This window comes from Misgurnus anguillicaudatus, chromosome 24 (genome assembly GCF_027580225.2).
Source record: "Misgurnus anguillicaudatus chromosome 24, ASM2758022v2, whole genome shotgun sequence".
NCBI lineage: Eukaryota > Metazoa > Chordata > Actinopteri > Cypriniformes > Cobitidae > Misgurnus > Misgurnus anguillicaudatus.
In genome coordinates this window covers 28,468,903-28,488,987 of record NC_073360.2, presented here as the reverse complement: position 1 = coordinate 28,488,987, position 20,085 = coordinate 28,468,903, and the positions used below count along the sequence as shown (strand labels likewise).

Sequence of the window (20,085 nt, the reverse complement as noted above, 5' to 3'; positions counted from 1 at the left end):
TAATTCCAGACAGTCACGGATGAGTTGAGTTTTTCCTCTAACTTCCTCTCTCACCTGATTTTTAGTAACCTATGACCTCCCCATCCCTTTTATTGGCCTTTAAAGAGATATCATGTGGATATTTGTGAAATACTGTACACATCACGCTCGCTTCTATAAAAATGTCTCATACTTTACATACCATACTGTAGATAAGCACACCCTTAAACTTATTGTCATATAAGCATGGGAGGATCTATAGTACATTGTTAATTAATTTTTTTTCAGTCATCAACACTATACATCTAGTAGTTTGTGTAATCTAATATCTTACCTTTTGGTGTAGTCAATGTAGAAAAAGCATTACTTAGTCAAGTTCACAGCAACTGCATCAGCGCTGGATACCTGAGGTCATTTTATGTTATGGACTTCTTCACGGTGTCATCTGTCATTTCAAGTGCGCATGCACTTGAAGTTCAAATAGATTTGATTGGCTGTCAGTGGTTTATCGTTCATCAGTTTGAAAAAAAAAAACTCAGAAAGTGATCCCAACGATATCGTTCATTGTATCTTTATCGTTATAGCTGTGCTGTAAACTCTGCTATTATCTTTAAAGGATTAGTCAATTTTCTTAAAAAAAAATCCGGATAATTTTCTCACCACCATGTCATCCAAAATGTTGATGTCTTTCTTTGTTCAGTCGAGAAGAAATTTTGTTTTTTGAGGAAAACATTCCATTTTGTTCTCATTTTAATGGACTTTAATGGACCCCAACACTTAACAGTTTTAATGCAGTTTAAAATTACAGTTTCAACGGATTTGCAAAAGACTCTAAATGATCCCAAACGAGGCATAAGGGTCTTATCTAGTGCAACGATTGTCATTTTTGCCAAGAAAAATAAAAAATATGCACTTTTAAACCACAACTTTTCGTCTATCTCCGGTCCTTTGATGCGCCAGCGCGACCTTATGCCTTATGTAATATGTCATCACGTCAAGAGGGCACGGAGGACGTATGCGAAACTACGCCCCAGTGTTTTTACAAGTGTGGAGAAAGAGGACCGTTCTGACGTTGTTTTATGTTGAATGATATTAATTAATGTCTTTGTGTCAGTTTATTATTTAAAATTGTCCGCAAATGTGTGTTTCATATATGTAACAAGTGACCTTTCGACCTCATTATGCAATTACGTGAGGTCGCGCTGGCGCGCCACAGGACCGGAGACAGACGAGAAGCCGTGGTTTAAAAGTAAATATTTTTTATTTTTCTTGTCAAAAATAATCGTTTCACTTGATAAGACCCTTTGAAATTGTTTAGTCTTTTGAAACTCTGTTGAAACTGCAATTTTGAACTGCATTAAAACGGTTACGTGTTGGGGTCCATTAAAGTCCATTAAAATTAGAAAAATCCTGAAATGTTTTCCTCAAAATATATAATTTCTTCTCGACTGAACAAAGAAATACATCAACATTTTGGATGTCATGGTGGTGAGTAAATTATCTGGATTTTTTTTAAGAAAATGGACTAATCCTTTAATATAAAATGATTTTTAAAACAATATTTTTATAGTTATCATTATAATGTTTACTCACCCCAGTAGTGGCCAGTGTCTTCTTATTTCGAGGGCGCTCAATGCGAAGTTCGTCACAACCTGTATGTAGCCCATCATGTGTGTGTTCTGTGCCTCAAGAGATTCTGTCTGCATCACGTGTCTTGTCAAAATAAGTGCCTGCTGCAGACGCGTCTAAAGGGTTTATGATAAAAGAGACGCTCGTGTTTGCCAGATACTCGCATAATCTCATGCGTATCAGAGTTTACTGTTAAGGGAGTGTTTTGCATGTATTTTGTGAACGTGAGCGTCTCTTTTATCATAAACGGTTTTGTCGCGTGTGCAGCAGGCACTTATTTTGACAAAACACATGATGCACATGGTTTACATGACGCAACAAACACATATTTTGAAACGCAAGCAACACACCTGACAGTCCGAAGACTTATTTTGAATTAGCGCCCCTCGGATGAGCAGTCACCAGCCGCTACTGACTCACCCCCTCAAGCAATCAGAGATACACATGTCCATCATCTTTCAGAAAAACACATTTGGAGTTATTTTAGTAAATGTCCTTGCTCTTAAAAGCTTTATAACAGTAGAAAACAAGGATCAGGGAACAACTTCTGACTTAAAACCCCAAAAAAGTGCATCTATCATTTAAAGAAGTAATCCACACGGCTCCAATGGGTTAATAAAGGTCTTCTGCGGGTAAACAATGCAATATTGTAAGAACAATATCTACAGTATGTTTCAAACTTTATAAACTGTAATAACTAGCTTCCGGTAATGACGCCATCTTGGACCCGGAAGCTGGTTTTTACAGTTTATAAAGTTTGAAACAGATATTTTTATTATAATATCGCATCGATTACCCGCAGAAGACCTTTATTAACCCCTCGGAGCCATGTGGATTACCACTGTAAAGGATGGATGCACTCTTTTTTGGGTTTTAAAGTCAGAAGTTACCTGATCAATGTTTTCTCCAATTTTAAGCTTGGAAAAGCAAGGACATTTACTAAAATAACTCCAAATGTGTTTGTCTGAAAGATGATGGTAATATGTATCTCGGATTGCTTGAGGGTGAGTACATCATGGGGTAATTTTGATATTCGACTGGAGTATTGCTTTAAAATGATTTTACTGGGACAGGTGAGCTGATTAATGTATTAAGAAGCTTGTCTGAGTTTGTTAGACCCCCGCAGCACCCGTCTACATTGGCGCACGTGCTGAACACTCTTCTCATGTTACTCATTCTTCATGCGTGATTTAGAAGGAACGCGTGAAAGAATGCGCAGCGCCTCACAGAATCACCCATGAGCAGAGGTTGAAATTTGGATTTAAAAAAAAGGTTGATTTAAAAAAAAAGGTTGGATTTCACAGACATGGTCACATTTCATTTAAAACTATGATAGTCCCCGGGGAAAATAGACAATATATACAGTACTAGGTCCCCATGTCATCATTATTTCATAGGTTGTATATACCACACATTGAGTTTTGAAATATAGCTGTGCATGCTGCCCATTAGAGGGCGCTACATACAAACCTTTACCAATCATGCAGTATAGGCCATATAAGACTTGTTTATTTCTGTGTATGCAATATGTTATTGTGCATAAGTCTGTGGACCAGCACTTGGAAAGTGGAAATCTGTAACCCATTAGGAAAGATTGGTTTTGATAATGAACAATCCTATATAGGCAAGGAGGATTTTCTTTCTGTTATTTGACCTGGATTTGAAGCAGTTCAGTAAACGGATTATGGCTGGTGGCCTTTAAGAGCGACATATTGCAACATTCTGGTCTCCCGGTAGATGTGGCTGGCACACTCGGTGGGTGGCATGGCCATGGCAGGAAGCCCAGAGCAATGCCAAAGCCAAGCACTTGACTCCTCATTTCCATGTCAATGGATCAGTGCTGAGATTTACAATGTGGCCAATTTGCGGCGGTGCAGTTATGGCCCTCTTTCATTCTGGCCACTGTAGAAGATAACAATGATGAGCTGATCTGCTGGGACTTTGCATCATACCAGCCTAGTTGCCATGACGAGTGTTTATTCTCACGACTGACAGGGAGGAAAGAGGTGCCGTGATGATACACGTTACTGTTTTAGTTCACAGAGGTCGGGCTATTATTGAACGTCACTCACTCCTTGCACGAAACATATTTTATAAATCGTCTAAATCAGTTGGATGCTACTGGACTGAGACACTGTATGTTTTTGAAGGTCAGAGAGATGTCATTTTTTTACTCCGCTTTGCACCATTCCAGATGTATATGACTGTTTCGTCAGTTGAACATAAGCAAAACATTTTATATTAATGGGAGTTCAAAGTTGAAAACCACTTCTGAAGACAAACAATTGGTGTGTGAGAGAAAACAATTCATATTTTGAGTTTATTATGAAGCCAAAACAAGTGCATATTAGTGCATACTTTAAATGTGGTGATATGTTGGTAACTTTAAATCTTATTGGTTCTTGCGTGTCATGTGACTAGTTGTGACGAGACAGCCAAGAACCACTAAGATAGGAAGTTAATGTGCCATCATATTTGAGATTTTTACATGTTTGGATTAAGAGGTAGGACAGGATTTCATTTTTGGGTATTAACTATTTCATTTTTGGGTAACTATTTCTTTAACGTGTGACATGTCCGCATATGCTGCAAAGTTAGAGCTCATTTTTTCTTTTGGGGCAGACAACACGTATTGATATTACCAGTGTTGGGTGTAACTAGTTACTAAGTAATTAGTTACTGTAATTAAATTACTTTTCCTTTGAAAAAGTAAAGTAAGGGATTACTCTTATTTTTCTTGTAATCTAATTACAGTTACTTCTGATGTAACTAAATACTGTGTATGGACTCTAAACAATTATATATACTATAATACAATAGTGGATTTAACATGGTTTAAGTTTACAATTCTCACTATTAACTGGTTGATTATTAGCATTAATATTAATGAGATGCTGGCTGTTTATTAATACTTAATAGCACATATTAATGCCTGATTCTGCAAAACCTTATTCTACATCCTTAACCCTCCCCATTTCTACCAATACTTTAGTATTAGTTGTTGGAGTATATTGAGGCAAAAGTAAAAGTTAATAGTTAGTTAATAGAGAGAATTGGACCCTAAAGTGGGACCAGAATGATTGATGTACTTTTATATATTATTTATTCGAGCCATTTCAAGCCTATCCCTGTATCATGTACTAAATAGGATTTAGAAAGTAATTAGTAATAAGTAATTAAATACTTTTTGGAGAGAGTAATTTGTAAAGTAATCTAATTACATGATTGAAGATGTAATTAGTAACTAGTAATTAATTACTTTTTTTGAGTAACTTACCCAACACTGGATATTACACACACTGCCCGAAAATAGTCCCCTTGGTTACATTTAATAGCATGGGACTATTTTCTGCCGCTGCGTAATATCACTACGCCTGCTGCAGCCATGTTACAGCAGCATAGTCCTTGATTATTACATCAAAATAACTTTTAATTTTTTCCGTGAGTCTTAGTACACAATGTAACTACAGAAGAGTTAAGTTTTAATAAATAGGAAAAATATCGAAACTCTTTGGTTATTTTTGAGCGTGATGCTAATGGTCTAATCAGATTCAATGGATTATGCTAAGATATGCTAAAAGTGGTACCGGCAGACCCGGAGATTAGCTGAATGGATTCCAAAATGGTAAAAATCAAATGTTAGCATTATCAAAAATTAGCTTTTTTTTTTTCAAAAAAGGTGGAGTGTCCCTTTAAGGTGAATACTGCATGTTCGTGGCAATCGTGCCACCTAATTCGCATAATTCGCATTGCCCCGCATGAATTCACGTCTATTCACATTTTTACATTGACTTTGTAAGTAATCTACTTGTGCAAATAGTTAAATTCGCTTCTGGTGTGTACCCGGCACTAACTTGACATAATTTTTACAGTATTGAAGAAATTTCTATCAGTTTTGGGCTCTTATTGGCTGCCTTTTCTTGATTATTTGGTTCAAGTTATCCACTTTAAAGTATTTTTTAATTTTATTTTTATTGTTTAATATTATTTTATTTTAACATTTTTTTACAATTTATTATTTGACACAGATATTTTTGTCTACAAAATAATTCCAAAAACTTAAACATACACCTCAAATTAAAAGATTTTTGAGATTATTGGAAATATTACAGTTGAGTGTTTCTATGCTTTAGGATACTGGAGTACACAGTGACAAAATAGTGTTTTTTTTATTGACAAACAATGCAAAAAATGATTTTCTTACTTAGTATTTTTGTCTTTTTTTCCAGTAAAAATATCAAAAAATCCTTAAATTAAGATGCTTTTTATTGATAATCAAAACGACCTAAGAAAATAAGTCTAGTTTTTAGACCAAAAATATTAAATTTAAGTGATTTTGTGCATAAAACAAGCAAAAAAGTCTGCCAATGGGGTAAGCAAAGAATCTTGAAAATTTTACTTAAACACTAAATTCAAGAAGAAAAAAAATATATATTTTATGCACAAAATCACTTAAAGTTGATATTTTTAGTCTAAAAACTAGACTTATTTTCCTGGGTTGTTTTGCTCATCAAGAAAAGGCATCTTTATTTAAGAATTTTTAGATATTTTTACTGAAAACAAGCCAAACATACTAAGAAATGTTTTCTTGAAAATAATTTTTTGCAGTGTAGAGACTTTATTTTATTAGTATTAGTTTCAGATGCACTATTATTTACACATGATGATACAAAATGCCTGGTTAGGTCATGTAAAAAGAAAAAGCACTCCATGTCATTTCCTAAAAACCTTTTTTATTTTACAATAGTTCAAATTGAACATGGTGTCCATCATTACTACTATCTGTTTTTTATTTAATAATGGCTTTTGGTGTATTAACCTCATCATTAGGTGTCATCTGAGACGGTCCTGTGACAGAAATGCTGAGATTCATACACGTCGACCTTCGTTCCTCTAAGGAATGTCGGCGTCTTGAGCCTAATTGGTTAAAAGTCTTACCATGTCCACATTCCATGAGAGTTTACGTTCCTTATATGAAGCCCCCACTCTTCGACCAAACCACATATCTCTGCTACTTGAAGCAAATGTGTTTCATTCTAGCATGACAGTCATCAATGGCATCCTTGTGCATGAATGACAGAGCTGTAATGTGAAAGCATTTTGCCTTGGGGCTAAACCAGAAACACTCTTAGAACTTCCAGAAAGCCATGAAGGACTCAGGAAGGACATTTTTTGCCTGCTGTGTCTTCTGCACCAGGGCATGACTGTTAAATATCCCTCACGTTCCATCCTTGCCCTCCACTTCCTGTTAGCAAAGGCAACACTGTTGATTTACAGCTTGTTGAGCGAGGTAGGTGTCTGTAATTTATAGCCCAGGAACCCACAGCTTTTCAAGCACAAGTGATGTCTGTGTGCTGGATGGGACGGTCTATTTATACTCTTAGCCAGGGGTCTCTGAGGGCTAGTGAAAGTAGCTCGGGAGAGAAAAGAGATGAATTCCTCACGGCTATGTTTGGCCCATAGTGGCAGCTGGGTTGTTTGCTGTGGTGTTGCTCCATGTCTTGTGAGGCACATTTGACCTCAGTGCTATTTACTGCTAAGGGTAATATCATAGACATAGCACATTCAAACAGACAACAGAGAAAATCATAAAGTCACCCTACACAATGTAAAGGTATCATTTATATTGATGGAGTAAGGTCATGTCAAAGATTGAAATCAATGTAAAATGTAACTTTGATGGTCCGAATATCATATATAGGTTATAAGACGTTAGCCTGGATTTCATGGAGACATATAGTCATCAGGTTAGAAAAACCACAAAGTACATTTTTAGAATAAGTTGTTTTATACAGTAACATGAAAAATGGAGATACATCTTTTCACTTTTTTGAAAAAGGCTTTGGTAATCTGACATCTGCACTTTCAGACATACTGGTACCAAAGAGTGCATATAAGTACCTCAGAGGTACATAGTGGTAGCAAACCAAAGAGTGCATTTTTAGTAACTTAGAGGTAATACTGGTACCAAACAGTGCATATTTTCAACCTCAGAGGTAAATACTGGTACCAAACCATAGAGTGAATATTTTTTATCTCAAATGTAGTACTGGTACCAAAAGGTGCATATTTTATACCTCAGAGGTAAATATTGGTACCAAAGAGTCGAGTGCATATTTTTTATCTCAAATGTAGTACTGGTACCAAAGAGTGCATATTTAATACATCAGAGGTAAGTACCGGTACCAAAAAGTTGCATATTTGTTCCTCAGAGGTACATACAGGTACCAAAGAGTGCATATTTAATACATCAGAGGTAAGTACCGGTACTAAAGAGTTGCATATTAGTACCTCAGAGGTAAAAACTGGTACCAAAGAGTGCATATTATTACCTCAGAGGTAAGTACCTGTACCAAAGAGTGTATAGTAGTACCTAAGAGGTACATACTGGTACAAAAGAGTGCATATTTTGTACCTCAGAGGTAAATACTGTGCCAAAGAGTGCATATTATTACCTCAGAGGTAAGTACCTGTACCAAAGAGTGAATAGTAGTACCTAAGAGGTACATACTGGTACCAAAGAGTGCATATTTTGTACCTCAGAGGTAAATACTGTGCCAAAGAGTGCATATTATTACCTCAGAGGTAAGTACCTGTACCAAAGAGTGAATAGTAGTACCTAAGAGGTACATACTGGTACAAAAGAGTGCATATTTTGTACCTCAGAGGTAAATACTGTGCCAAAGAGTGCATATTATTACCTCAGAGGTAAGTACCTGTACCAAAGAGTGAATAGTAGTACCTAAGAGGTACATACTGGTACCAAAAGGTGCATATTTTATACCTCAGAGGTAAATACTGGTACCAAAGAGTGCAAATTTATTACCTCAGAGGTAAATATTGGTACCAAAGAGTCGAGTGCATATTTTGTACCTCAGGTAAATACTGGTACCAAAGAGTGCATATTTAATACATCAGAGGTAAGTACCGGTACCAAAGAGTTGCATATTAGTTCCTCAGAGGTACATACAGGTACCAACGAGTGCATGTTTAGTACCTCAGAGGTAAATACTGGTACCAAAGAGTGCATATTAGTACCTAAGGGTGTCACGATTTCGATTTTAAATCGAAATCGATCGAAATTAAGTTACAACCTCGAACTTCGAATTAAAAAATAGGATCGTCGATGCTGCCACGCCCCATGTCACGTCCAGTCGGCTTGCCAAGCGGGGGAAAATAAACCTCTCAGAAGTGCCTTTTAAAACATCCATCCAGCGGAACGCGATTTACATTTTAAACACGAGGGATGTATTGCTACAACTCCTTGAAATGCATATTATAAACAGGATTACTACCTAGTGATCTGCCTTCGGACAGAGCGCAGCTCTCTGCACGTGCACAAGAGAGCCGCCAAGATGCAGCCGGTTATATTTTAAGCAAAAGGGATAGTTTGCTTCAGCTCGCATGAAACGCATAAAACTGAACAAATATGTAAGGATTATTACTTTAGTTTATGTTTAGACTTTGGACAGATGTGAGAGCACGTGCACGTGAGACAGAGAGAAGCGCAGCTGCTTATGACGCACCGGTTTTATTTCAGATAATAGGAGTCCAAGACGCGCGCATTAAGTCTATCTGCGTGCAAGAAGGAATTCTCTCTCTACATGCTCTCTCGTGAAAGTAAAGCCCACAAACCCCCATGCGAGGAAAAGCACGCAATGTGCATGTTAATGTAAAACTATAATAATAATAATAATAAAGGCATATCATTTTTTGCAAATCTTTTAAAAATCGAGAATCGAATTGAATCGTGACATCAGAATCGAAAATGTAATCGAATCGAGGATTTGGAGAATCGTGACACCCCTATTAGTACCTCAGAGGTAAATACTGGTACCAAAGAGTGCATATTTAATACCTCAGAGGTACATACTGGTACCAAAGAGTGCATATTAGTACCTCAGAGGTAAATACTGTTACCAAAGAGTGCATATTTAATACCTCAGAGGTAAATACTGGTACCAAAGAGTGCATATGTAATACCTCAGAGGTACATACTGGTACCAAAGAGTGCATATTAGTACCTCAGAGGTAAATACTGGTACCAAAGAGTGCATATTATTACCTCAGAGGTAAGTACCTGTACCAAAGAGTGAATAGTAGTACCTAAGAGGTACATACTGGTACCAAAGAGTGCATATTTTGTACCTCAGAGGTAAATATTGTGCCAAAGAGTGCATATTATTACCTCAGAGGTACATACAGGTACCAACGAGTGCATATTTAGTACCTCAGAGGTAAATACTGGTACCAAAGGGTGAATATTAGTACCTCAGAGGTAAGTACCGGTACCAAAGAGTGCTTATTTAATACCTCTGAAGTAAATACTGGTAGCAAAGAGTGCATAATTAATACCTCAGAGGTAAGTACTGGTACTAAAGAGTGCAAATTTTGTACATCAGAGGTACATACTGGTACCAAAGAGTGCATATTAGTACATCAGAGGTAAATACTGGTACCAAAGAGTGCATATTAGTACCTTAGAGGTAAGTACCAGTACCAAAGAGTGTTTATTTAATACCTCTAAAGTAAATACTGGTAGCAAAGAGTGCATATTAGTACCTCAGAGGTTAATACAGGTACCAAAGAGTGCATATTATTACCTCAGAGGTACATACAGGTACCAAAAAGTGCATATTTAGTACCCATATTTAGAGCATAATATATTATTTACTGTGCCAAAGAGTGCATATTATTACCTCAGAGGTACATACAGGTACCAACGAGTGCATATTTAGTACCTCAGAGGTAAATACTGGTACCAAAGAGTGCATATTAGTACCTCAGAGGTAAATACTGGTACCAAAGAGTGCATATTAGTACCTCAGAGGTAAGTACCGGTACCAAAGAGTGCTTATTTAATACCTCTGAAGTAAATACTGGTAGCAAAGAGTGCATATTTAATACCTCAGAGGTAAGTACTGGTACTAAAGAGTGCATATTTAGTACCTCAGAGGTAAATACTGGTACCAAAGAGTGCATATTAGTACCTCAGAGGTAAGTACCAGTACCAAAGAGTGCTTATTTAACACCTCTGAAGTAAATACTGGTAGCAAAGAGTGCATATTTAAAACCTCAGAGGTACATACTGGTACCAAAGAGTGCATATTAGTACCTCAGAGGTTAATACAGGTACCAAAGAGTGCATATTATTACCTCAGAGGTACATACAGGTACCAAAAAGTGCATATTTAGTACCCATATTTAGAGCATAATATATTATTTATATTCTCACCCAAACTAATCTTAAAACTACATTTTGTGACCCAGAGACAGTAGTATTGAGAAACTGCTATTAGATGAGTTGATGCACACAGTTTCGTTTGGAAGGCTTCAGAAAAGGTCATGTGATTTCTGGTAAGGGAGCATACTGGTAAGGTGCATGGATGCTCCCTGGTTTTTGCATTGAATTATGGGATTTTTTTGGCACAAATGTTTCAGTACACTAAAAGGATTTTGCGATTGAGCCTTAAAATGACAGACTCCCGGATCAGTGCCCTGACTACTGAACAAGGGTGCAGATTAAGACACCCCCTGTCTGGAAAACAACCCTTAAGTGTCTCAAACTGTGCTCCAATGTGCTAGGATACACAAAGTTTACAGTAAAAGTAAAATTAAGTCCTTAGAAACTGTATGTTTTATTTAGGTCTCTTGAGCTGTATAAGAGCGACTCCTGTGCAATAAAATTTAACTCTGGAAAAGAAAGTGTTGGCATGATTCTGTATCACGTAAGCGGTGTTTCTTTCATGCTGTGTAAAGTTAAGTCTGGCTTTGAAAGCTTAGAGCAATAAGAAGATCAGAGCCTGAAATCACTCCTGGCCCACCATGAGCTTGGTTATTTTTGGCTGTGTGCATTAAAGAAAAACACAAACCCTTGACTGAATAACCACATCTAATGTTATAGCGCCGTCTAATCAGTTTTATGTTCTTTGTCTGCTTATTTGCAATGCTTATTAGTTTTGTGTCTCATCTGTCTGTGTTCAGGAGTCTCCTCCGTGGTCTGAATCCATGACCCAGCTAATAAGAAGATTAGATCAGCTAAACTTGGACATAGAGGAAGCTCTCAGTGCTGGTTCTTCGCCTTCTGACACGCCCGACACCGCCCGAAGACACCTCACTGGGGATGGAACGACTCTAAAGGTTACTTTTTATTAAATTTAATATAAGTAGTATGTTAGATAGTAGTTGGAATTCACCATCAAGATATGAGATCCCATGCCTGGATATATCACTGTGTGGTGCCTGTTTATGACAAAATGTGCTGTTCTCTGACAAAGACTGGACCAGACTGGTAACACAGAAACAGAAGTCCATTGTTTTGGGACTTTGCCATGGGGAACTTTCAATGTAGCTTCTAAAAAAAGACCCCATGGAAGCTAGCAACATAACCACCCTGTAGCAAGCGTTCACATTCAGAAACAAAAGTGCCTATTGGTTCCTCAAAACAACGATGTCTTGTACTTCGAGGCTGTGGTTCTGTATCACACTGTCTGACTATTAGTATGACATGATGGGTCTCACATCCCTCACCACAACCATTCCTGGCATCTGCTAAAACTGGTTTCTCCATTTGCATGTTGTGTATTATGTTAGGTTCTTCTATAATTTAGGGGTCTGTTTTCTTTTTTGGTTTTTATGCTTTTCATTTCATCGGTGTCTTCAGACACTTTCACTTCGCCTTTTCTTCCTCGATCATCTCCAGAGGTCATCGCACCCAGACGAAACGCTAAAAGCTGTTGTGCTGTCATTTCAGAGTGGAGCTTTAGGGGTAAAGCCCCCAAACTGCAACACAGCCAGTATAACTGACCCAAGGGAGCGCAACGGTCAAGAGAGACTCACCAAAGCGGGAACTGTTTCCTCTTTTGGGAGGTCACATGGTAAAAAGACTGAGGTAAGTGTTTAAACTGAATATCTATGGCGACATTTGTTTGTCTTAATTAGATACGCAGCAATATGTGGCCTCAAAAAGTATTAACCCACTTTGGCCACACCCTCAATTTTATTGTGGGACGTGAAATGTGTGACCCTGTCTGTGATATTCAGGCGAAAGTCTTGATTTCAAACATTGATTTCAATCTTTGACACGACCTTACTTAGTCAGTATTAAAGATATCAAGGTTATATTTTCACAGATTGTTCTTTATGTTATGTAAGATGATTTTATGTAGAAACAGTAAATCATAAAATAAATAATATTGGCTGGGTTTTTATAGACATAAATGAGTTGTATCTTTCTTCTGAAATGTTGTTGTCTAAGGTGGTCTAAAGTTTTTAGTTTAAAGGAAAACACCACCGTTTTTCAATATTTTACTATGTTCTTACCTCAATTTAGACAAAGTAATACATACCTATTTTATTCAATGCATGCACTTAAACTTTGTACAGCGCGTCGTGAATGTGTTAGCATTTAGCCTAGCCCCATTCATTCCTTAGGCTCCAAACAGGTATGAATTTAGAAGCCACCAAACTCTTCCATGTTTTCCCTATTTTGATGGCTTCTAAATTCATCCCTGTTCGGATCCTAAGGAATTAATTGGGCTAGGCTAAATGCTAACACATTCACGACGCACTGTACAAAGATTAAGTGTACGCAATGAAAAAAGATAGGCATGTATTCATTTGTCTAAGTTGAGGTAAGAACATAGTAAGATATTGAAAAACGTGGTGTTTTCCTTTAAATTTGGCTTAAAGGCAGGATAGGCAGGAATTATCTAAAAAACTTTTTTACAAATTTATCTAAACTGTCTTTATATACCAATACATAATTAAAATGTAAGTACTCTGAAAAAGAGAGTATAAAACTCAAGTGTCTGTAGACCTCTCACGACTGTTTTAAACACAGCTAATTATTTCCATTCGAGACGAAACAAATGATTGGCTTGCGCGACTATCACTCTCTCTCTCTCGACCATGGCACCACCCCTGTTGTTACGGGATCTGTTTTTAACTTTGTCTTATAAATATAACTAGCTCGTTTGTTACCGAATCAAACAAAATATATTTTAAACTTTACCAGTATTGATATGCTAGCTTAATAGTGAGTACTAAAAGCCATCCTATTTGTTTATATTTATAATGATAAAGTTTGGTGTATTATTACATGTGATTGTGACATGATGTTACTACATGCACTGCGCTCCTTCCTCTCTGCTCGTCTGAAGTAAATGCTTCTCCCAGCAGAGCCGGTCAGCGTCACGCGTTCATGTGTTTTGGGGGCGTGGCTTTAGAAGAAACCCAGAAGGGAGGGGGTGGAGTGAATGGAAATAATTAGCTGTGTTTTGTCGTGAGAGGTCCACAGACACTTGATTTTTATACTCTCTTTTTCAGAGTACTTACATTTTACTTATGTATTGCTATATAAAGACAGTTTAAACAAATTTGTAAAAAAGTTTTTTTTTAGGTAATTCCTGCCTATCCTGCCTTTAAGTGAAGTATTAGCATAGAAATGACTGTTTTATTGTACTGTAAAGTTTAAGATCGTATGATTCTCTTGGTTTTCAATAAAAAATTGTTCATGAGTACATGCATGTACGCTGTGTGATAAGCTTTGCTCCGAGAAGTGTGTTTTAATAAATGTGCTGTGTGTTAGTGACCAAGTCACACTTTCATTCCAAGAAATTGCTGTTTTAGGATTAGGAAAACTTAATAGATTTTCCAAACAGGATTCCCTCTAGTCTTATGGGAATTGAATTAACGAATTCAGAGTGACACGAAAGTCTTTTAGTGCCATTTAAGGCCATGTGAGTTGAATTTCTGAATAGCTAAACTTAAGTTGTTGTTTCAGAAGTGACACAGAAAATTTTTTCTGAAAAATTGCCTTGGGGAAAAAACACAAATTATTGTCATGCATACTGTATAATCAAATGGAGCTAAAGTTGTGAAATGAAATGCAACAATGATGCTTTTGATTATGATTTTTAGATAGGGAAACCTTTATCGAAAGTGACTTATGGTTCATTAGAAGGTATACATTTCATTAATGTGTTCTTTGGATATCGAACCCTTGTCATTTTAGACAAAGCTATAGGAAAACTGTGTATTACAAAAATGCATCTTGTCTGTTATGAATGAGTCATGGACGCAGTTGTACATTCCCAGGAAACGTTTGAAGTTGGTTTGCACCCAGGCAAACGTTTCTCAAACAGTGATTACAGGGGTCTGCATGTGTCCTGCTGTGTAGGGAGACCTGACAGCTGACCGATTTATGAGTTGAATGCTTGTATGAAAGATGCTAAAGTAATGCTCCACCGATCAGTCATTCCGCAAAACGCATCTGGCATGCAAAACATGAGCGTTAAGGCCAAAGTATGATCCATTTTTTACCATACCATACCATTTTTTCGAGGGCGCACGATGCGAAGTTCGTCGCAACATGTATATAGCCGTCATGTTTGTGGTTCGCAATTTTAAAATATGTGTTCGGCGCATCGAGTGATTCTGTGTGCATCACGTGTCATGCCAAAATAAGTGCCTGCTGTAGATGCGTCTAAAGGGTTTAACGAGAGACGCTCGCGTTAGCCAGATACTCGCATAATCTCATGCGTAATCAAAGTTTACTGTTAAGGAAGTGTCTTGCGTGTATTTGTGATCGTGAGCGTCTCTTTTATCATAAACGGTTTTGACGCGTGTGCAGCAGGCACTTATTTTGACAAACACGTGATGCACATGGTTCACATGACGCAACAAACACATATTTTGAAAAAAACGAGCAACACACATGACACTCCGAACACATATTTTGAATTCACGCCCCTCGGAAGAGCAGTAACGAGCCACCACTAGATTTTTTAAACGCTGCATACATTGTACGCGTATAGGTCGCGTATGCACCTACAGGAGAATGTATTATGTAGCCAGGAGATGCGTTGCAGTTTGTCGCAATGCGCATGTGTCGAACGTCTGCGTACACGTACAAATTCAAATGAACTATACTTGTGGGTTTGACTGTTGTGCGCATACATTCATGTACACATAAAAACAGACTATAGCTACTCCGGGCTTTAAACTTTTCAACCATCTTCCACCGTAGACTTCGATCAAGCATTCGGCTTTGAGCACCGATAGAAATAACAAACAATCTGCAGTTCTTCCTTTACTCCACTTTAACGTTTTTAATTTCAAAGGCATGGACTCCCTTGCAATGTTCCTAAAACACTATCCGATGAGCAGCAGTGGGTTTAAATGAGCACAATATCTGTGGGAATTCTGCCCTTTTCCGTCCGGCTGGAGAACTGGGCCAGATGTGTTTGTTTAATCTCCACGTAGCTCCACAAAGCGGCATTGCGGTGCTTGCTACACAAACCCTGGGAGGAGATACGGACGTGAGCATATGTAGTGTGTGTGTGTGTGCGTGTCTGAGGGCGCTGTAGAGAAGTTTAAGAGGGTAATTGGATTAAAGGAGGTAAAAGAAAAGATTTGGCTTTGCGCACTCTGACAAAAGTCTTGAGGTTTTTTTGGGGAGAAGATTAGGAGGTCAAAAGCTTTGGAGCATGTGAGTGCCTTCAACTCTCTGGAATGAACATAGGCCAACCTCTTGTTGATAAAAAACCAATTGGCGTTTCACCAATGTTAACGTAGTTTGCTTTAACCCGGCTCACTTTTCATTGCTGTCATTGCGTGAAGTCATGAAGGACACACATCTGTCTAGATTTGAAGATCTCATAGCCAGCTCTATTGCTTCATTCTGGCACCAATGCTAACAAAATTGTGCTTTTTTACCCCCACTGTGACATCAATAAATGAAAAGTTGTTATTTACTTGGATTTTAGGAAATAGACAGGCTGGTGACGTATACAACAGCTACAGATATACAAAACTGTTCTTAGTTGGATACCCTCATTCTGTTGTGCGTGAGAGACTGGAGGTGCTGGAGAGCTGTGGGAAGTTGGATCTTCTCCATCCATCTTTGTGGAGGGACCACACTAGCTCTCCATCACCCTGCATGATCCTCAATTGGGGCAGAAGAGGGGAGCTAAGCGCCTCTGTAGGACGAAGATAGATTACGAGGCCAAGTGCAACTCAGGAGGCCAGAATTTGTTCTGCTCCAGTAGAGGTTAAGCTTCGGTTTGGGACGTTGGGTGAGGAACGCCCCTGAGAAGTGTAAAAATACAGCTAGGTTGAGAGGTCAATGTTGTGAGCTTTTGCTCTTTTATTTTGCTTTTTCTTCATCCCCAGTACCCTGAATCTTTTCTGTGAGTGTTATCGTGTTAAACCTAAAGGGGTACCCAAAAATCTTTATTGTTCCAAGCCTATAGTGTTTTTTTTTGTGGAGCTTTAAAAAGTAGCTAAAGTGTCTTGTGTGCTATATTTCAAATTTTTAAGCCATACAATGTTTGTGTGAGCAAAAATACTCAAACACACTGCAAAAAATGACTTTCTACTTAGTATTTTTGTCTTGTTTTCAGTAGAAATATCTAAAAATTCTTAAATTAAGATGCTTTTTCTTGATGAGCAAAATGAAGTAAATAAGTCTAGTTTTAAGACAAATAAAATACAATTTAAGTGAAATTGTCCTTAAAAGAAGCAAAATTATCTGCCAATGGGGTGAGAAAAAAAATTGTGAAATAATTTTTTCTTACCATCGTCTTTTTTCTTAAACACTTAATTCAAGTAAAAATGTTCTCACTCCATTGGCAGATATTTTTGCTTGTTTTAAGCACAAATTCACTTAAATTGTATATTTTTTGTCTAAAAACTAGTATTATTTTCTTAGGTTATTTTGCTCATCAAAGAAAATACATCTTGATTTAAGAAGTTTTAGATATTTCTACTGAAAACAAGACAAAAACACTAAGTAAGAAAGTCATTTTTTGCAGTGCATAGGGGGTTGATATAATGGAAATGGATGCTATGTCATGTTAAACACAAGAACCTTTATGTGACTTTATGTGATGATAGAAAGTTGTATTGAATTTGAAATAATGTAAATCTTTATATACACACACTACAAAAAATGATTTTCAAGAATAAATGTTCTTAGTATTTTTGTCTTGTTTTCAGTAAAAATATCCAAAAAATCCTAAATTAAGATGCTTTTTCTTGATGAGCAAAACGAAGAAATAAGTCTAGTTTTTAGACCAAAAATATGAAATGTAAGTGATTTTGTGCATAAAACAAGCAAAAAAATCTGCCAATGGGGTAAGCAAAAAAAATCTTAAATTTTTTTCTTAAACACTAAATTCAAGAAATATTCAAGAAAAATTTGCTTACCAAATTGGCATATTTTTTTTTTGCTTGTTTTATGCACAAAAACACTTAAATTGGATATTTTTGGTCTAAAACTAGACTTATTTTCTTGGGTCGTTTTGCTCATCAAGAAAAAGCATCTTAATTTAAGAATTTTTAGGTTTTTTTTAGTGAAAACAAGACAAAAATACTAAGAATTTTTTTCTTAAAAATATTTTTTTGCGGTGTACTGTGCAAAATTTTTTCACTGTCAGTTCCGTGTTATAGTCACGGAATATTTAGCTCATTTATCCGTGTCATTCTCACGGATCTCCGCAATTTTCCATTTCCATACCACAGACTTTCTATTCCGTGTCAGTTTCAAGTATTGGTTACTCTATTGTTTTTCCTATTTTCTTATCATTGTCGCTTGGGTTTGGGGTTAGAACGACTTTCTGTTACATAAAATGACATCCTAACCCAAACCCAACTCTAACCCTAACGTCAGGCGACAATGGTTTAAAAATAGGAAAAACAACTGAGTAACCAATACGTGAAACTGACACGGAAAAGAAAGTCTGTGGCATGGACACAGAAAAATGCGTGTGGGGGGGTACCCTTTCAAAAATTACACCTTTGCGCTTACAGAGTTCATATAAGTATACCTCAGAGGTACATATTGGCACAAAATACATATCTGTACACTGCAAAAAATATTGACTTTCTTACTTAAAAAGTATTTTTGTCTTGTTTTCAGTACAAATATTAAATATAAAAAATGTATATAAAATCTAGTCAAAAATTTTGACAAAAATATCAAATTAAAGTGATTTTGTGCTTAAAAAAAAAAAAACTTGAACACTTAAAGGCGGAGTGCACAATGTTTAAAAGCCAATGTTGATATTTGAAGTCACCTAAACAAACACGCCCCTACCCCAATAGAATCTGGACCTTCTTTTAAAAGACCCGCACCACATACACAACCTTGGCAAGGATGTCGGTTTAGTAGACACGCCCCTTACTGCTAATTAGCTACAAGTGTGTTTTGGTAGGCGGCCCGTCTCCTTTTCCAAAGCGCTTTTCAAACATTGTGCACTCCGTCTTTAATGAAAAAAAATCTTTAGCTTGTTTTTATGCTCAAATTCACTTAAATTTTATAAAAAAATTTATTTTATTTTAAGAAAATGCTTCATCATTTAAGAATTTTTAGATATTTGTACTGAACGGTGCAGTGTACCTGTAAATAGTACATATTAGGACCTTCTTAAGGGGGACATAACATGAAAATCTGATTTAAGTGCCATAGTTGGGTCCCCAGTGCTTCTGTCAACCTAGAAAATGTGAGAAATATGAACCAAGTAACTTTTTGGTAAACCATTTTCTGCAAGCATGTAAAAAATAGCTCATTGAAATGTGGCACCCCTTGTGATGTCAGAAGGGGATAATACCGCCCCTTAATCTTCACTATGACACTGCCATTTAGTGCATAGATCAACTCATTTGCATTTAAAAGCACACACACCAAAAACAGCACATTTTTGCTCACACATACAAAGTGTCAATTTCAACATGCTATAATAAATTATCTATATGATATTTTGAGCTAAAACTTCACATATGTACTCTGGGGACACCAAAGATTTATTTTACACCTTAAAAAGTGCTGCCCCATTACAGCCTCAGTCCATTTTATTTGACAATGTTTAAATTCTGATTCTGTATACATACAGACAGATTGATATATCTTATACCCATGCATGAGATACCCAAACATTTACTCACGTACGCATAATATGAATGTAATGGTGATGTATGGATCTTTCACTACCCATTAACATGAGAGGCGCTCTGGCAATGAGCCCAGAAGCTGAAGTGACTTCAATGCAGGTTTTAACATATACAGAACGTTCAGAAGCATGAGGTGCTTGTACAACTTACAGTAAGAGCTTACTGTAAAAGCAAAGTCATTCTGGGATAGATCCTACATTATCCTTCCTAATAAGTCATCTTGTATTTCCTCTTAGAGAAATTTCAGTACTGGTTGTTTTGTTTCCTTCCCCAAATTGGTCTTACAGAAATCTGGCACGTGCCCATGCCAAAGGTGGTCTTTATGAAGCTATTGTTTTGGTATGTGTGCACAGGTCCCGGTTATTAAACACACAAGCTACATCAGATAAGTGTTGCCTGCAGCGTGAGCCATGACAGTGAAATATTCCTCTCTTTCTCCTAACTGCACGTTTCACCAAGGCCGTTTCTGTCACAACACGACCGAGACCTTGCGTCATGCTCGCTGCAGTTCTTTGACGTCCGCTC

General features: G+C 37.0%; 1 protein-coding gene across 1 annotated transcript in view; it reads left to right on the top strand.

Moving 5' to 3' along the window:
• Positions 1-20,085, top strand: part of stard13b (StAR related lipid transfer domain containing 13b) — a 107,996-nt gene that overhangs the window by 7,549 nt on the left and 80,362 nt on the right. The window contains exons 3-4 of the mRNA XM_055196965.2: positions 11,593-11,748; positions 12,362-12,499. Coding sequence (XP_055052940.2) covers positions 11,593-11,748; positions 12,362-12,499 — 294 coding nt within the window. The remainder of the gene's footprint in view (positions 1-11,592; positions 11,749-12,361; positions 12,500-20,085) is intronic.